General features: G+C 31.2%; 1 protein-coding gene across 1 annotated transcript; it reads right to left on the bottom strand.

Moving 5' to 3' along the window:
• Positions 1-11,589: 11,589 nt before the first annotated feature.
• Positions 11,590-14,847, bottom strand: LOC111897501 (putative calcium-transporting ATPase 13, plasma membrane-type). Its single transcript, XM_023893454.3, has one exon. The coding sequence runs from the start codon at positions 14,800-14,802 to the stop codon at positions 11,749-11,751; it is 3,054 nt and encodes a 1,017-aa protein (XP_023749222.1). The 5' UTR covers positions 14,803-14,847; the 3' UTR covers positions 11,590-11,748.
• Positions 14,848-16,923: the final 2,076 nt, after the last annotated feature.

Raw genomic sequence — 16,923 nt, 5'->3', positions numbered from 1 at the left:
TATTAGTTGTGATACTTATGTATTATATGGGCTAATTTAAAAAAAAATAGATATAAAATTCTAAATATTTGAAAACTTTAAATTTATAAGAAAAATAAGGAATTATTAAAATTGAAATATTTTTATATTTTAAATTTAAATAAATAAAAATAAATTAATGAGCTTTAATTTGAGAATTTTAAAATTAAAAAGTAAGACAATCAATTAAATTAATATTCATTTATTACTATATTTATTGTAATTATTACATTAAAATATTATGTGGAATTTAATAAAATAAAAAAACCTATAAAATGACATGTGGAAAAAAATTAATTTAAATTATCAAAAAATGACATTTGGCAAATTGATTGAGAATGTGACATGTGACAAAAAAAACCTTAATTTAATAGAGTAGATTCTTTTTTGCTATTATTTTCCTATACACATAAGATTTACAATTGTTATATTTAATAAAATTAATAAATTTTTATTATATTTGTCATCATCTAAAAGTTATAAGAAAAAAAAACTAGGAATATATCTAACTTTTCAATTTAAAAAAAAAAAATTTATCATGTGTTCAGCGCAGAGCGTTTGAGAGCTTCTACCTCTAGCATTTGACAAAACGTTCTGTTTTGAACAAAAAGTCTCATTAGACTATTATTTTAATGATATAATCCTTTTAATTCTTATCTTTTTAAGAATTATATTTTGAAAACACATCATAAGAATCAAATTCCATATTTTATTATAAAATAGTTTTTTAGAAGAATTCATATTTTAATGATTGTGCTATTGTACATTACACATAAATATGATTAATTTTATTGATTGTATTTATTATTTGAAAATTTTTACAAATTATAATTTTTTTTATTTTAAAATTATTTGATGTCATTTTAATTGACTTAAAAATGTTGTTTATATATTTTTTCTATATAGTATTAAATTTTGTTTTGTATATATAATATATTAGATTAATTACTATATATAATTAAATATAAATATGAAATATAATTAAAATGATATTGTCTCACCGAAGTGATGTTTTATCTCAACTTGATTTTGATAACAAAATGGTTTAACTTTTAAAGCAAAGTACAAGTTCAAGAAGAGACTTTCTTGGTATCTCTAAAGTTGTTGCCATCTTTTCTGGTGTTGACATTACAATGGAGCCAATTCCATACAATATGGGTGAAATCTAGGGATGTCAAAAAGTTCCATGAGACCCCGTTCCCGTGGAGGCCCCGTCCCGTTTGGGGGAAAGTTTTTTAAAAAAATCGGGGGCGGGGGCAAGGTTAACCCCCGTTTTAATTTCGGGGGCGAGGGCGGGGGTGGGTAATCCCGTTCCGAAACCCCGATGAGGACCTCGTTAATAAATTATACATACATTTACATATATTAATTATATAAATATAATAAACAATAACATGATTTTAAGCTTCCAAAATTCATCAAAAAATATATTTTTAAGTTGTTAGTATAATGTTTTTAAGATGTCATAACTTTTTTATTTTTAAGATGTAAAACTCTACTATAAATCATTATTTGCTACCTAACAATAGCTTCTTTTAGCCTAGATAACAACTTCTTTTAGCCAAAAAAAGGCAGCTCAAAATCAATCGGGGCGGGGAACGGGGGCGGGGGTGGGGGTAATAAAGGGGATTCGGGAGCGGGGGCGAGGGTAGGAAGGCTGAAAATTTCGGGGGCGGGGGACAGGAACGGGGGAACCGGGAAATTTCGGGGGCGGGGGCGGGGGCGGGGAATGCACTCCCCGTCCCGTTTACCCCCGTTAACATCCCTAGTGAAATCCCAACAAATTACCATAAAGAGGTATATGCTGATATGCAAAACTTTTTCATGAACACTTATCTTCAGGCTCTACGCAATGTGAACACACATTTTCAAGGCTAAGAGTGGTTAGGGAAGTTGTAGGTGACACAATTGGCATTGCACAGGTAACTCGTACACCATAAACTAATCACTAACAAGATTTTTTAATGTAATTTCTATTTTTATTTTTGGTTTAACTATTTTCCGTATTCACAGGTTTCAAAGATGTTTGAAGAGGAAATGTATTTGATCAACAATTTTGTAGGGTTGTATTTGGTATCCCTTTACCTCTTTTCGACATGGTTTAAGAATCTTAAATATTACTAAAAGAGAAACCTTATGACATCATCTTAAATAATCTTGACCATTGATTATATTTCAATCTTATTTTTTCCACCCTTAGATCAAATTGCTGACATCATCTTCTCCATATGGAATGTATTTAATTCCAATAAATGTTTTCCAATCATCAATCGATAACTTACATTCGTTGAAATGGAATGTATTTAATTCCAATAAAAGTTTTCCATATTTTACATCTTGATTTTTCAGTTATGAAGATTTTAATATGGTCAATTTTAAAAACATATTACTAACAAATCATTTCAATCAAGGCCTTAATATCAACCATTAATATAAATTCGTTTATATTAGTAAACCATTAATATAAAATCTTTTTTTATTAGGAAATCATTAATACCGAAAAATCATATTCAAATTATCACATACATATACGATTCATTATTGAATCCACGACTCACATTTTATTTTCAATCGTTTCTTTTCTTCAAACCTTCTCCTACAACATCGTTAATATTGCTTATAACTTCCATCATCATTCTCTGCTATAAACATTCGCTCTTGTGCGCTAGAAGGTCAGTACCTTCTTTCGCTTTTTATATTTTTTTCGATTATTTTTTGTTCCTATATCAAATGTATGTATTCATATATTTCGATTTTCTTTGTCACAAACTACATGAAATTAGTTAACTACTTTTCTGAAAATTTTCAAATAAGCATGAAAAGATATTAGGTACCTTTAACAAAACAAAAATAAACTATCTTGGGAACTGACATTAATTACGAAAATGTTACTTTTATATATTAGAGATGATTATGATTTTTTTTTTAATTTTTATGTCATAAGAATCCGGTTAATTTTGGCATGATTTTAAAATATCATTGAAATTATTATGTTTTTGTATATCATATCAACCTACTTTTTTATCTTTGTATAGTAACAATAAAAATTATTAATTTACACAACAAATATAAATATTTCAAATTTTGTAATATTATTATACCTTACAAAATACAACTCCCTTCAAAATAAATTTTCACCAGTAATTTCATCCATAATTTCAGCAAATTTAAATTTGTATTTTCTTTATATAAATTTTTTTTAATGATCCTGATTTTTTTTTCTCCAAAAGTATATCAAACATTTACGTCTTAGATAATGCTGCCCTATTATAATTATTATTTTCCAAAAATATATCCGTTTAATGAGGAATTTGATATAATAAAGGAAGTGAATGTTAACTAAAATGAGATATATATTCCATAATTATTACATGAGTTTATTAAAAAAAATTAATATTAAGGTGTAAACATTAAGCATTTTTAAAGTGAAATTTCAGAATACATACAAACGATGATGTTGTATAATGAAATATAAAATTGAATAGACTGAAAAAAAAACACTATTAAAGCAGTCAATCTTGAAAATAACATAGTTATGAAAAATTATAAAGTAAGATAAAAATTATAAGATATTAGGAGATTTGTAAAAAGTACATTTAGTAAAAGTGTTACGGTTATTAGAAAAAAAAAATAAGACCGTTAAGATTAGTGAAAATACAATATATAAACTAAATTATCACAATACTAATGAAATGTCATTATTTGATATTTCATATAATTGAAAGATATATCAAATTACATTGATGATATACTAAAATTATTCAAAGTTGCGCCAAAACTAATGCAAAGTTCTTGCGAACACCAAATAAATAAGAACAAACATAAAAGTTAGCATTTATATTTATAATCAATTTAAAATAAACCAATCATGATTTTGAAAAGAATCTTCATCTCTAAATATTATTAAAAGAGAACCCTTAATTTATCAATCAAGCAATCAGGGCCTTTGATTGTTTTTCAATCCTATATTTTCCACCATTAGATCAAATTGATGATGTCATCCTGACTAAACTTTTGGTCAAACATCGTTTTTGTAACTAACATTCTTAACTTACAGTCATAATCCCTGATTTTTTGGGATTGAAATCAACAATCATTTCCGTTTTCTAATAGTCTCAATCCTTTCCATTTTTTAATTGATGTGCTACAAGGAAAGAGTTTATTCCAAATCTATTTTTGTATAGTGCATTATTTCATCCACAATTGTATGAAAATTTTATTTTTACCTAATTTAAACTTTTCTAAAATTCAATTTCTCAATCTATTTTTATATATAGAATTACAACTACACATCTATCGTTATTTGACAAATTTCATCTCCACCTATAATGCTTACTTCTTTGGAAGGGTTTTAACCATAAAATTGGGCTTTTTTTACTACTCTTCTTTGTCTGTTCATCATTTACCCCTCAATAGATAGCACAACCGGTGAGTTTATTTTTTATTATTTTTATTATTTTTTTATTTTTTTTACTTTCTTTGTGTATCTTCTTTTTGTTTTGTGAACTATAAAATCTATATTATGTGTCTATGTGTCTTTCCTATTTAGTCGATTTCATTCCAGATACATTTTGGTGGGTGTTCACTCAAAACTTTAAAATATTCGATGTTGACAAGTGCTTAATCTTTATTTTCCTTTTTAAATTCTACTTTCATTCTTTATAAAAATAAGCATGCATCGTTTTTGTAACTTATAGTCATAATCCTTGATTTTTTCGGATTGAAATCGACCCTGATTTTTTGGAATTTAAATCAACAATCCTTTCCTCAATCCTTTCCATTTTTAATCGAGTGCTATAAGGAAAGAGTTTATTCGAAATCTATTTTTGTATAGGGCATGTATTCCATCCATAATTGTATGTTCATAAGTTTGGGCTTCTTTTACTGCTCTTCTGTGTATGTTCATCGTTTACGTATAGATAACACAACCGGTGAGTTTATTTTTTTATTTTTATTTAATTATTTATTTTTTTACTTTCTTTGCATATCTTCTTTTTCTTTTGTGAACTATAAAATCTATATTATGTGTCTATGTGTCTTTCCTATTTAGTCAATTTCATCCCAGATACATGTTGGTGGGTGTTCAATCTTCAAAACTTTATAATCTTCGATATTGGCAGGTGCTTAATCTTTATTTTCCTTCTTAAATTCTACTTTCATTTTTTATAAAAAGAAACATGCAATTGTCTATTCATTGAGTTACACCTTGCACAAATGATTGAATTGCATCTCATCATATGAAGTTGCTTCAAATTGCCATTGGAATTTCATTTGATTAAATGTTTTGTACCTTGTAATAGGAAAATGATAAGAAGGATACGGGAGTTGACGATTGTGAAAATGCATACAAGGTGTTTGATTGAATGTCTGGGTGAAATTATATTAATATACATGAACAAATGGACATTCAATTCACTTTTATGAAATTTGGTCTATGTTTGAATTTTTCTGATGAAATTTATTTATTCCTAACACTTTAAATTTTATACAAATACTTGAATATGCTAAAATGTGTTTACTGGTATAGCTTATATTTATCGAAAATGTAATATGCATACGTGGCTATTAGAACACACCTAAAACATATGATTTATTAAAATAACAAGTTGTTGAATGGTTTAAGGATCAAATACAAAGTATCGACATCTTTAATTTGACAGATACCTTTTATTTTCCTCAAAGATAACGTAAATTATCATGTGGTGAAAGCAATTTGTGGTTGCTTGGAGTAAAAACCAACTTATTACACGTAATAGTGAGCCAAAAAAATATGGTAATCAAGAATAATTTCACAACTTTTCTCTCCTTGAGTTTAACCATTTTTTTTGGTTTTGGTCCTAAAAAGATTTGAATTGCAATTCCAATCCTTATTTGAGGATTTTGCATTGTCTTTGGCCCCTCTATCATTTGTTTTGTTGTGTAAAATTATGAAACTGATATACACAATTGTTCTGATATACACAATTGTTCTTTAGTGCATGCACCCTCTTCATCCAGTGCTCTAAAAACACCATCACATTATGGCCTGAATATACAGTTTTACGTCTAACAGTAACATGAGGCTTTAATTTCGTTGTCCAACTAATGATTTGATGAGACAAAATCATTTGGTGAATGGATTCTTAAAATTGTTGAAGGTAATATTGGTGGTTCTAATGATAGTGAAGCTAAAGTTGACTTTCCAGAAGACGTTATCGTTCGCTCTACATGTGACCATATTCTTTCAGTTGAATTGACCATTTATCCGTCTTTTCAAAAGCATCTTGATGATCCATCATATTTTCAAGATAAAACTATTTTGGTCCCTACAAATGAAAAAGTCGATGCTATCAATGACTACATGTTAGGATTGATGAAAGATGAAGGGAAAACTTATCTTCAGATTCTTTATGTGAGACAGAGTCAACATATTATTTTGAAGAATCAGTTTACTTTCTGAATATATTGAATGCTTTTTAGGCATCTGGAATTCCCAACCATAAACTTATACTAATAACAAGTGTTACTGTCATGTTGCTTCGTAGTATTGACCAATCCACATGTCTATGAAATGGTACTAGGTGACAAATCATTAGACTTGGAAAACATGTAATTGAGACACGAATTATAATCGGTAGATTCTTCAATGAGACTACTTATATACCACACATGAAGTTAACTCCGTCTGATAAAAGAATTCCCTTCCGTTTTCAGCGGAGGCAATTCTCAGTAGTTGTTTGTTTTCTATGACCATGAGCATTAACAAGAGTCAATGACAACCGTTATCAATTGTTGGAATGGAATTTGTGTAGACCAGTATTCACTCATAGTCAGTAATATATTGTTGTTTCTTGCGTGACAAATAAAAAAGGCTTGAAGGTACTCATATGTAACGATGAAGGCCGTCCAACCAATCAAACAAAAAATATTGTCTACAAAGAGTTCATTCAACGATTATAGATAATTAGAAAATTCGTTTTATTTTTTAGACATTTCAATATAATCAATAATATGAAATCTCTTTATGTTATTTTATCTTTTTTTTTATTGTGTCGACTTTTTATAACTTTATATGTATTTTTTATAAGTTCCCCGCGTTTTACGCAGGTCATAATCTAGTATTTTACACTATTATGTTTCAATGATGATGTCATCAATCTTTCTTAATTAGGTAAAAATAGCCATTGTCAGTCTCGAAATGCTTTCATAAATGTTCAACATCTTTTTGTAATTTATTTTGACTAATAATCACAATTAATTAGTGTTCTTCAATTGTTTTTGGTCTTTCTAAACAAATAGATTTTATGTACAAGGCAAGTTAGCTTTTTCGACTTTGTCCCATGAAAAATACAACAAATTTTTTATTAGCATTTTGTCCTGTTGATGAGAGATTGTTGCAGCATGAGTAGACTGCATGATGAATCTATAAATTAAATTAAAGGTGAAGAAGATGATGATGAAGACAAACAATGAACACGATGGTGAAAAGGATGTTGAATGTGAGAATTTGTAATTAAATCTAATTTAATCAATTATTAGTCTAAATTATAATGATAATTATAGGACTTATCTTCCATATTGAATCCTACATTTTGATCGCTTAAAGTCTTAGCTTATTGTCATTTTATCTATTTTGCTTTTCTTCTATTACTAATGTTTTAACATCATCAGCAATATGTCAATAAATAATTTGTAAAATTGAATATGAGACATCATCTATAGTGTGTTGAAACATTTAGAAATAACAATATACTTTCTTAAATTTGTGTATTATAACATCCTACTTTGAACTCAACTAGGTTTCTATAAAAGCATGCTAAAACATATACTCACTTAAAACAAACTGAAATTGAAATTAAATCGTATATGGTTTCATTTAATATGAATAGAAAATTAAATAACCAACTATTTTATTACAACTCATATAATTATGTATCATACTCATATATAGTAATGATTAATTATTAGATGATTTTGGACAATCATGTTTAAATAAACATTTGCTTCAACTAAAGGGAAAATCTATATTAATGTACAAATTTTCAAGCATGGCATACTATACCAATATTGTTTTTTAGTGAGTTCAAACTCTAAACTAATGCACCTAATTTTGAGAATGCATTTTCGGATGTTGTGTGATTACATAATTACCAATTTTACGAAGATATCATTTTACAATGTATGTTTCACCGGTTTATAATTACACTAGGTGTGAGACCCATGTATTACATGAGTTTATTTAAAAAAAAAATTAAATATAAAATTTTAATAATTTGAAATGTTTGAATTTATAAAAAAAAATGAGAAATCTTTTGAATCATTAAAATTAATAAGATTTTAATGTATTTGATACATTACATATATAAACCCTTTTTAATAAATACTTTACATATATATTACCTTACATATTAAATATGGAATTTTAATTTAATAAAATGAAAAATACAATAAAATTACAAGTGGAAAATATAAAATTTTAAAATGTTAGAAAATATCATGTGTCCAAATGAAGGAGAAGAAGACATATGGCAAAAAAAACCTTCATTTATTATAGTAGATATTATAGTAGATTAACAACAACCTTGATATGTTATTGTATTGAAATAATGTGGTTTACCTGAAGACCAATACATATATGTGTCACCTATTGTTAACCAAATGATTAAGTATATAAACATCTAGATTGTCGGCCTATTATTGGAGTCAATAATTATGAGTTTATTGATTTTATTCCAAAATCTAAACAAGAATTTAAATATCAAAGATCGATTATTTTGGCACACGGTTTGTTCGGCAAAAAAATCGAGACGTATTGCAACTATTCGCCGAACTGAAACTATATGTCATCATAGAACTATATATAAGTCGTTTATTGGTTGGATTTTAACTATGTTTGTTTGGATATAATATTATATACATAATTTATTATTATTTTCATTTTAATTAAATATAAAAATATAAGACTTTAAGATGGTTGTGGTAATAACATAAATGATCCCGTTGGTTATTGATACATCTATGTCCAAGGTAAACAAGGATAATAAAGATAATATGATGATGTAGGTTATAACATATGGTTTAACTTATGTAATTTTTTTACGATTGTTGTTTTTTATTTTTACATCTAGTCTATTTGTGTCAAGATGAGATTCAATGCTTCTGTTAACTTTATGACAAATTTATGACCGACTCAAAGGATGAGGAAGACAATTAAGTTATAACAAATTTCTTATGATATAAAAAACATTATAAATCAATTATTTTCTAATGAACTTTTGTTTCATCATATTTTTCTCTTATATCATACATGTGGTAACTAAAATAGCAATATACTTTGTGAGACCAATGTAAATATCAATTTACTTTGTTAAGACATTTACGACAATGAACCATATACGAATGAATTTGAGATGTAATTAAACAATAACTTTGATTTTTTCTGTTTTGAATTTGATTTCATTTATTATGTTTTAATTGATTGTTATTCTTTTATTTTATTGTCTTTCAATCTATTGCTATTATTTTGTTCATTTATATGTTTTGTTTAATTTGGTAGATTTGTTATTATATAATACTAACATGAGAACCAATTAGCAGAATGATGATATACAATAAAACAAAAACAATTTTTTTATTACATCGTCATGGTGTCGAACAGACAGGTATAACACTAATTACATTGAGTGGTTACTTTTTTTTTTTTTCACTTATTAAAATTAAATCAAATTAAATCCTACATAATAAATAAAGAACTTTTTGCCACATGTCCTCTTCTTCTTCATTTGGATATATGCCATTTTCTAGAATTTTTAAAATTTTTATTTTTCACTTGTCATTTTATTGTATTTTCCATTCTATTAAATTAAAATTCCACATTTAATATGTAATGTAATATATATGTAACATATTTATTAGAAAGAGTTTATATATGTAATGTATTTAATACATTAAAGCCTCGTTAATTTTAATAATTCAAAAATTTTCTCACTTTTTTTAAACATTCAAACTTTTTAAATTGTTAAATTTTTATATTTATATTTTTTTTTAAATAAATCCATGTAATACTTTGACAACTAGTAAAAAAATAAAATACTAACGAATTGGGACTCATCCTTCTTCCCTATTCCTTTCACTTCTCTCGATAATCCTAAAACATAGCGTTAGATCTGTTTTTCCAGTCATGACAATCTCACCTACGAATGGTCCAAGGCCCGAATGCAATCATCCCCAAAACGATTCATCAATCTTCTTCATCTGATTTCACCCACGCATCCTCTCTAGATTACGATCGCTGTGTGATTCGTTACTCACAGCACGAAGCATAAGGTGACAGAAAGGTATATCCGCCATCGTTCCTTCATCACACACACACTGTAAATCACATGAATAAGAAACCATGTTTATGACATATCTACCACTGATTATGTGTAATTTCATGAAATTACATTTGCATAACGAGATTTATCTCAATTGGAGGCAGCGAGTTCACGAATAACCGAGATGAACGTAATCGCAAGTGTTTCAGAAGGAAAGCTTAGTTATGTTTGAAGTTCGATCCCAAACCGTGGTACTTTGCAAATTAAAATCGATACGTTGTACTTTGATAACCATAACTGCAGATCTTGTGCATAACGAGACGTGTTTTTGTCATATCTAATTTAAATTAGTCGTAATTTCATGGAATTACTTGAGCAAAAACAAGGTTATATCTCAATTTGAGGTACGTAGTTCAGGAATACGTGAGTTGAATGTGATCGGAAATCTCACAAGTGTTTCAGAAGGAAATATTGAGTACCTAAGTTCTATGGATACTTAGTAATTAGCAACTTCGATGTTGATAACGTTGTACCTATAAGCTATAACCTTTTTGAGATAAAAACGGAGAGAATGTATCTCTAGTAAACTGAACTTTGTTCTCACGGTTGATGAATGCAAAGATGAAAAGAAGAGAATGGATATTGAATTTTGTTACACAATATTACATATGATAGGATAGTACACGATGGTACTAATGATCACATAGAATGATGCTGCTTTCCCACTATTCCTGAATAGCCAAATTTTTCATAACAGATATCTATTATGAAAGCTGAGATCTTAGCTGTGTGTCCAGGTCATCATCCTCTCTGTCAATGAGTGATGACACATCAATTCCATTCATTTTAACATGCCCCTTGAAGATATGATGTGGTGAATGAATAGCATCAAGCTTTCTTGGAATTGAGCAATTTGTCAATGGCTTTGTAAGGATGTCTGTTCTGATTTTCTCTTTATTAAACATTTCTGGAAGCAACTTTTCTTCCAATTATCTGAGCTTCATGTTTGTTTTACATTGGACGATTACAGGTGCATGGAGCTTCCAAATTACATAGCTGTATTTCTTCAGGTACAAATTTCACCCTTAATTACAACTTGGAAAAGAAAACCTTTTTTATTATGATGATGATTATTAGTAATGTTTTGAACTTAACATGCCTTATAAATTACTGTTCAATTTGTAATGCAAGTATAGAAATTGCATAATAAACTTGTTTTGCTCTTATTCTCTCGTTTGGAAATGAACCAGTAGATGGAGAAGTTGCAGACAGATAATACCAATTAACAATGTTATGATAGTTTCATAAATATAAACCTGTATACATAATTGTAATAACTAATATTTAAATTTTACAAATAATCATGCCAAATAACCCTATACTTATAAAGAATGACAATTCACCCCTCCCCAGGGGACTTATTCCATCCAGATCGTTACCAAATCCACCTTCGTATTAGTCGTACATAGTCTAAAAACGGTTTATCTGGCACTGGTATCAACTTCACAAACCAACCAATAGGCCATGACAACGCTGCAATCGCTATACAAATCCCCCACTGCCCCCAATTCAGTTTCTCAGTATCTGCAAAATTCTTTAAAAACTCCACCATCACAATCTGAAGAGCAACAGTCACCACAATAATCCCCATAAACAATCTGTTCTTATGAAGCCCTTGAAACACATTCCTCTTCTCCAGCTTCCTCGAGTTGAATTCATTAAACACTTGACAGAACACAAAAGTATTGAAGATAATCGTATTCTTCACTCTCTCATCAACATTAAAGATCGATTTACCTTTAAACTGAAACGTCAAAAGAACCGTTATCTGATACATAGCTTGTGCCAATAAGTTCCTCCACATCACATTTGTTATAAGCGGGGCGACCCGACCCACGGGCGGGTTATGCATCAGTTCTTTAGTGGGTCGCTCCGTGGCAAGTGCTAGTGCACCTAAAGTATCCATAATCAGATTGACCCATAATAGTTGGACTGCTGTTAACGGGACATCACCAGCTGATACAGCTGCAACGAAGTTTATAACAAGAGCTGCAACATTCACAGTGAGTTGAAATTGAATAAACTTTTGTATGTTGTTGTACACACACCGACCCCACCTTAAAACAACTGCAACAGAAGCGAAATCGTCATCCAAAATTACAATATCTGAACTTTCTTTAGCCACTTCGGTTCCTTGAATCCCCATTGAAAGCCCGATATCGGCTTCTTTTAGAGCCGGTGCATCGTTTGTTCCATCACCCGTGACTGCAACCACGTGGCCTTTCTTTTTAAGACACTTCACCATTAGAAGCTTGTCAAAAGGAGAGGATCTTGCCATTACTTTTATATTATCGACTTTTTCCATTCTTTCATCGTCTGTGTAGTTTCGGAACTCCTCGCCTTCTATCACTTCACCTTTGTTGACCGTTTGACCTCCTTTCAGAATCCCACATTCTGTAGCTATGGCTTTTGCTGTGAACACATTGTCACCTGTTATCATTTTGATCTCCACCCCAGCAGATCTGCACGCGTCTATGGCTTCTTTTGCCCCCGGTCTACACGGGTCCTTAATCCCGACAATTCCTAACAATGTCAATTGTTCTTCGTTTAGTGTTTTGTAATTCGTACCTTTTGGAATCTGTTTATGAGCAAAGGCGATGCATCTCAGGCTGCTTGCTGCCATTCCTTGGATTATGTTCTCGAGGCGTGTCTTTTCTTCATGATTTATAGGCTTTAGAACACCGGTTTTCTGATAATAATTTGAACACATTGCTAGTATGATTTCAGCAGCTCCTTTCCAGTGAACATGTACAGTGTCATCTTCTTTCTTCATAACCGAAATCCCACTCCGTTTCTTCTCGGAATTAAACGTCTCGACATGCAAAACGGTACAATCCCGTTTCAGTTTCTCCATATCCATACCCAAATTCGTTACCGCCCATGATAAAATTGCCTTTTCCGTTGGACTGCCGGAATACTCGATTCCGGTTCCGGAGTTGTAAACGGTACCGGTTGTATTTAAACCGACTCCTTGATGGTACAGTCTGATGACTTGCGTATCTATTGTATCGGAATTAGAGGAGTTGTCTTCAATGAGATCGAGACCGAGCCAGAATTTTGTAACTTTCATTTTGTTCATGGTTAAAGTCCCGGTTTTATCCGTGCATATAACAGTGGCGGAACCCATGGTTTCACAGGCGGACAACTTTCTAACCATGGCTTGATCCGCCATCATTCGTTTCATGGAGTAAGCGAGTGTGAGTGTAACAGCTAGCGGTAATCCTTCCGGGATCGCCACCACGACAATCGTCACCGCCGCTGCGAAAATACGTGTAACGGAATTGAGTATATCGTTCGTATCTGTACGTTTCCCGTTGTATTCCCGATTCCCGTGTTCGTCTTCTGTGTTTCCGGTGAAATACCGGATTAACATGACCACAAGAACAAGGAAAGCAACCGCAAGACCAACTTTCCCGATTGAAGACGTGAGTTTATTAAGACGAGCTTGTAGCGGCGTTTGTTCGTCGGAATCACCGGTTACGGAGCTCATCATCTTTCCCCAAGCGGTGTTCATTCCGACTGATACCACAAGCATTCGGCCATGCCCGTCTGCCACTTTTGAACCGGAAATCAAAAACGGATTCCGGATGGAATCAATGTCTATATGATCACTTTCTCCGGTCATGCTCGACTCATCCACAAGCAAAGAGTAACCATCGATGAACAATCCGTCAGCCGGAATCTGATCTCCGATGTTAAGAATCACAACATCTCCAACCACCACATCGAAAATCAATATCTTTTGTCGCCTTCCATCTCGTATTGCATCGATTTTTATATTATTACTTATTTTTGACAACTTGTCAAACTGTCTTTCTTGCCGGAAGTTACTCACCGCTGAAACAGCAATAACTAGAAAAACTGCCACGAAGATGCTCCCACCTTCGTACCACCCTTCTTTCGCCCCTTCTTCTTTGATTCCAAATCCAAGCGAAAGTGCTGCACATGCGAGTAATATCAGAATCGTGGGGTCCTTAAAAGCCTCCACCACAAAGTAAACAAACCCTTTCGGGGGTGGTTTATTGTAAGTATTGGAACCGAATGCGTTTTTTCGTGTTTCCATCTCGGAATCACTGATTCCATGCTCGAGATTGGTTCGTAGAGATTCAGCCAAGCCCGTGACACCGTTTAAATTTCCAAGGATCTCCAAGTCTTTGGATTTGACCAAATCGGTGAGGTCTGTTTGGTCAATGCTTGCGAATTGGTCGATAGATTTTGGGATGCTGATTTTAAGAGCAGTATATGAAGGTGTTGCGACTATACTGGGAATAGGGTAGCGGGGAAGTTTGGCGATGGATAGCATAGTGTTTGAGAAGTAAATGGAAAAGTAAGCTCGACGCCATCTTTTTTGGGCTATAGTAAGTGTAATTGTGCTTATGTTATATAGCATCCCTCCAATGTCACATTGGGATTCAATTTCGGAAACCATTTTTTGGAAGTTTTCGTATGCAAGGCAAAAGGATGCTCAGTTGAGGATGATTAGATGAGATGGAAGAATTTCAATCTTAGTACTTGCGTCTCTTATAATACATATATGCTTTACGAAAGTTCAAGGAAACTGCATAAGAACCCATTTGTTGAAAACAGTCTCATTCTGATATTTTTACTTATTTATACATTATACATTGGTTTTCATTAAAATAATTGTTTCTATCATCTCTGTGTTTTCTTGGTTATTAAATGGCATCCATAAATAAAATAAAAAAGAACACCTGGTTACCTAAAAGGACAAGTTAACAATTTTTACGTGTTAAATGCGTGGTTTTTTTTTTTTTTCATAAATAAATATTACCTGATTGTTTAAGGAAAAAAAGAATGATTTATTTGTCGGCCATGCCCATAGACAGTTCGGCACGATTTATGATTGTGTTAACTCCGTCAAAACAACCGCCTTCCCATTGGATTAATGCTGCCGTTTTCGGACTTGCGATGTTGGTTTCTGCTGTATTTATGAAGTTCTTAATTAAAATTAATATAATGTATGTTATAATTTTTTAGAAATTAAGTTAATATGCTAAACAACAAAAATGTAAAATAACTAGAAGTAGAAATAGAGGTGCATAAAATAATGGATTTTAAACGATCCGGATAAAACCGGCAATAGGGCAATCGGATGATCCGTACTCTGTCCGGATTTTTGTTTTGAAATTGGAAGTTTGGAACTCGAAGGATTTTGGATTAAAAAAAGAACAAATTATTAAAATCATCCCTGTTGTTTATAAAAGTTTTATGTTTGGTCCCTAACTTTTTTTTTTTTTTTTTTTTACTTGGATAGTCCCTATAGTTTGTTTTTATTGTGCTTTTTTATCCCTGATCAAACATGGAAAGACTTTTTTGCCTTTTATATTTTTTTAGTCTTTGTTTCTTATTTATAATTTAAAAAAGTAAATTTAATATTTAATAGATATGTGGGGTCCAATCTCACATTCACTCCCATTCCCACCACCAGCCATTGAAAACAACCGGTGACCACCATATTCCACTGGCGGCCACCAACGACCTTCGAAAACAACTAGAACCCGCTGACGACTTTTGGAAACCTGAAATGATATTCGAAATAATCAAATCCACCACCACTCGTACCCTCTTTCACCCGTCTTTCGCCTCCGGCAGCCTCCACCATTCACTGTCGACACTTCCTTGTCACCTCTTCTAACCACAACCACTTACCACCAACATCAAATTCAAACAAAACTGAAACAAAAATCAAAACTGAAAGCAACAAATTCAAAAACTCAAAAGAAAACACACACAATTTAAGTTTGCTTGAATCAAGCACCAAAATTAAGGACATTAAGGTTTATTTAAGAATTTCCATCTATGAATAACATTTAAGTTGCAAAATTACGTTTTTTCCCCTGAGATTCAATTTCCATCATCCTGAAACTGTAAAATCACATAAACAACATGTTCATGAATAGAAATTTTCGTTCATGAATAGAAATTTTCGTTTTTTAATTATGGGATTCCAAGTCCCTATGTATATAAAAACAATTCAGATTTGGAGAGACCGAGAGGGAGGAGTAGAAAGCAATGAGGAGGTAGATCAGCCGATAGGAGATAGGGAGAAGGATCCGAAGACCTTGTCTGAACATCTTGTTTGTACATCTCTTCGGTGATGAAGATCTCATCTGATTCGCCGTCACCGAAGACCACCACCGTCGTAAACTCGTCGTTGTGGTCGGTTATCTGAGAGAGATGCCTGAGTGGGAAGTCGGGTGAGAAGGTAACTGGTGGTAGACAGACGTCGCTGATGGTGGGTTATTATGATGCTTTTTATGTGGAATGAAGGAGAGATTTTGATAAGGGGCCGTTATAGGAGATGATGGGTGCGAGTGGAGTCCAATCTTTATTAAACATTTTTTTATTTTATTGAATAAATGAAAAAAATAAGTACGGGTATTATAGTATTTTCACATATGTTAGAGGCGAAATTCGCAATAAAATCAAACTATAAGGACAGCCTAATGCAAAAAAAAATATATGAGAGACCAAACATGAAATTATAACAAACCACATGGACCATTTCAATAATTTCTAAAAAAAAAAT

Source organism: Lactuca sativa, chromosome 5, assembly GCF_002870075.4.
Source record: "Lactuca sativa cultivar Salinas chromosome 5, Lsat_Salinas_v11, whole genome shotgun sequence".
Taxonomy (NCBI): Eukaryota; Viridiplantae; Streptophyta; class Magnoliopsida; order Asterales; family Asteraceae; genus Lactuca; species Lactuca sativa.
The sequence above is the reverse complement of the archived record's forward strand: the minus strand, read 5'-3'. Positions and strand labels throughout refer to the sequence as shown.